Source organism: Terrapene carolina, unplaced genomic scaffold, assembly GCF_002925995.2.
Source record: "Terrapene carolina triunguis isolate 2854851 unplaced genomic scaffold, T_m_triunguis-2.0 Scaffold30549, whole genome shotgun sequence".
Taxonomy (NCBI): domain Eukaryota; kingdom Metazoa; phylum Chordata; order Testudines; family Emydidae; genus Terrapene; species Terrapene triunguis.
In genome coordinates this window covers 8,307-11,581 of record NW_020694900.1, presented here as the reverse complement: position 1 = coordinate 11,581, position 3,275 = coordinate 8,307, and the positions used below count along the sequence as shown (strand labels likewise).

The 3,275-nt window shown below is 67.3% G+C and overlaps 1 protein-coding gene across 1 annotated transcript in view; it reads right to left on the bottom strand.

Moving 5' to 3' along the window:
• LOC112123467 (spectrin beta chain, non-erythrocytic 4-like) overlaps nucleotides 1–2,305 on the bottom strand; it is a gene marked incomplete at its 3' end in the record, with an annotated part of 3,008 nt that extends 703 nt beyond the window's left edge. The window contains exons 1-4 of the mRNA XM_026662817.1: nucleotides 2,260–2,305; nucleotides 1,789–1,940; nucleotides 1,267–1,440; nucleotides 542–633 (exon numbers count right to left, since the gene is read on the bottom strand). Coding sequence (XP_026518602.1) covers nucleotides 542–633; nucleotides 1,267–1,440; nucleotides 1,789–1,830 — 308 coding nt within the window. The remainder of the gene's footprint in view (nucleotides 1–541; nucleotides 634–1,266; nucleotides 1,441–1,788; nucleotides 1,941–2,259) is intronic.
• Between the last annotated feature and the right edge of the window lie 970 nt (nucleotides 2,306–3,275).

Here is a 3,275-nt window from a genome sequence, read left to right as displayed (position 1 = left end):
GGGATCCCGGCACCGGCTGGGACTGTGCCGGCCCAGGGGGGACAGTGGAGTCTGCTGAGGCCCTGCCCTGGCTCAGTTACAGCCCGTGTGGAGGTTGATTTAGGTTTAAGAGCTGAGCCCTTTTCCAGACCCAGAACCGGCCCCAAACCCGAAATCCAACCATCCGCCCGGGGTTAAACTCACGCCTTGGTCCAAGCGACCCAGCTGTGCGCCCGGAGAATGCCTGCCCCTACGCATGCCAGTCCCTACGCCTGCCCGGTCCCTACGCCCACCCAGAGAACACCCGGTCCCTACGCCCGCCAGGTCCCTATGCCTGCCCGGTCCCTACGCGCGCTGATCTAGGGAGCAGCAGGCAGAGCCCACCCTGCCAGGGAGCAAAGCGAGGCCCGAGGCGCAGCTCAGGACCGGCTCCCTGGGCCGCGCCAGGAGGGAAGTGTGGAGTCACAGCCCTGGGCAAGTCACGTGCCCCCGGAGGGACGCCCCGTGCGAAGGCCAGCTGGGAGCTATGGGGGCACCCGGGCAGCTCCAGAGCCCCCCTCACCCTGCCGTCTTCATCTGGCACCAGAGCAGCAGCGCGTCCTTGGCCGAGCGCGTCTCCCTGTTGTCTTCCGTCTCGATTTTAATCACCTGGATCTGGGCGAGGGGGGAGGATGACTGACACACGCACCATGGAAACGCTCAGCCCTCCCCCGCCGGACACCTGGGTTCCACTGGCCGCTCCCCTCCCCCTTCTCCTGCTGGGGCATCCCCCTAAGACGGCACCTTGGGAGAACAGCGAGAGCTGCATCTCCTCTGCCCCCACGCCCAGCCTGGGGGGGGACCCTGCGTGGGATCAGCGGGTGTAGCTGGCCCTATGCCACCTGCCTGGCTGGGTGGGTGCGGTGCTTTGCGATCGATATGGGGATCACTTCGCCGTTGGGATGCAGCCACCTCTGGGGGGACGGCGGCGGCTGTGTAACAGTGCCCGCGTCCAACTGGAAGGCAGAGAGAGGCAGAGCAGAGTCGCCTGCCCTGGGGCTGGGCCGTCCCTGGGGATCTGTCACCACCCCACGGCACCAGGCGCTGCCCTTATGCTCCTGAGCCGCGGCTCCCAGCACCGCTGGCAGGGCAGAGTGCCCCCTATTGACCCCCCAGCCCGCTCCCCGCAGCACAGCGCCCCCTAGCACCACCCTGGGGCAGCCCCGGGGGCCAGCCCCACTCCCCGGAGCACCTGATTTCCCCCGAGCGGCCGCCCGCCCGGGCACTGGCCTCGCCGGCCCCTCGCACCTGGAACCGCAGGATGATGGTCCAGATGAGCCCCAGCGTCAGGCGGTGGTTCCCGTCCACGATGTCGTGCGAGCCGACGTTCTCCAGGTGCACACGCTGCTCCTTCAGGAACTGCAGGGCCTTGTCCACGTTCTCCAGCGAGTGGATCCGCATGCGCCCGCGCGTCGGCTTGGGCTGGGGGCGACAGGGAGGGGCCTGAGCACCGCGCCTCCAGCTCCCCCGTCCCCGGTGCCACGCAGGCTCCCCGCCCGGCCAGGGGAGAGCTCTCAGCTAATGGGGACAGAGCCATGTCCATCCCAGATCCCCTTTACAGAACCACCCCCAAACCCCACCCTCTGCTGCTGGCTCTGTCCGTGCCGGCTGGGGACACCGCGCCAGCGTCCTGCCACCCCGGCTGAGCCCTGCAGCGGGCAGAGTGTGCATCCCGCCACGGCACATAGCGCAGACTCTGACAGGGCGGCCCCCAGGGGTCCCAGGCCCCCAGGGGTCCCCGTAGCGCCGGGCCGGCCGAGGCGTTCTCACCAGCTGCTCCCCGGACAGCACCTCCAGCAGCTTGGTCAGCATGTAGCCGTCGCGGAGGTCGGCGTAGAGGTCGCTGATGCGGCAGGACACCCGGGCCAGGTGCGAGTTCACCCACTTGGTGAAGGTTTTCTTCTGCACGGCCTCGCGCTCATCTACCGGGTCAAACGCAGATCGGTCACTGCCCTGCCCACGCCCAGCCTGTGGAGATGTCTAGTCACGTGTGCAGGGCCCCCCACGGCACCCCCTGCTCTAACCAACACAGTCCACTGCCCTGCCAGTGCCAGGAACAGAACCCAGGAGTCCTGGCTCAGCCCCGGCTCTAACCACTAGCCCCCACTCCCCTCCCAGAGCCAGGGATAGAACCCAGGAGTCCTGGTTCCCAGCCCCCCTGCTCTAACCACTAGCCCCCACTCCCCTCCCAGAGCCAGGATAGAACCCAGGCGTCCTGGCTCCCACCCCCCGCGGATGTACCGGCGAGTGCTTTGATGCGGGAGCACTCGAACAGCTTGGCGGTGGCCGTGGTGTCGTCCCAGGCCTGGTTGTCCGTGTTCTCCCAGCGGGTGTTGTTGTTCTGCGGCTGGACCTCCATGTTCTCCAGCTCGGCTGCTCCGCTGGCCATCGGGGAGCGTCAACGTCTACCGGAAATGACAGCAAGTGACAGGCTCTGGGCCGGGGTTCCCGGAGACCCTGCCCCAGCCGGCAGCCCCGCCCCCAGGAACCTCCAGCTGGATCGGGGCCTGGCTGCTCTTTTCTAAGCAGCGTGAACAGCGCCAAGCACTTTCCAGCAACCAGAGCACGACAGTCACTGGTGCACGTACCATGCTACACGCTCAACGTTCCTGCACGCCCCCCCGCCCAGAACGGGTCTCACACGCCATCCGATCACTCATCGTGCAACTGACAACGCACCAAGTGTGTGCACGAGGGATCGGCACGGGGGAAATCTGGCGCACGATTCACTGCCAACGTGCAGTCCGTGTATGCCGTGCCTGGGCACGCCAGTGCCAGAACTGGCACCCCAGCTTCATGCACCTGGCTTCTGCCCACGTACCCACCATCCCGCGTGTCCAAACATCGCACACAAGCCATCGCAGCAGGCAAAGCGGCGCCCTCAATCGCCCGTGCGGACAGCGCTGCCGCTCACGCTCGTGCGTTCACACGCACGGAGCCCTGGGGGGGGGAGCAGGCTCTGTGCTGCACACGCACAGCCCAGCACGCACAGGCCCCTGCTAGCTGGCCAAGGCTTTGCACAGGTGCGAGTCACCATGCTCAGCAGTGAATTCTCGGGGCAGGGACTGTCTGTCCGCTGGGGCTGGCCAGCCCACCGGGGCTTTGGGGCTGCCATGACCCTAACGGTTCGGCATAACCCCGAGGAACCGACGCTCTCCCCGGCACGGAGCCCAAACGCCGCACGCAGAGGCCAAACGCCCGGAGGAGACTTCACGGGCCGCTGTAGGGAGTCTCTGGGCCCGACGCACGAGTAATCT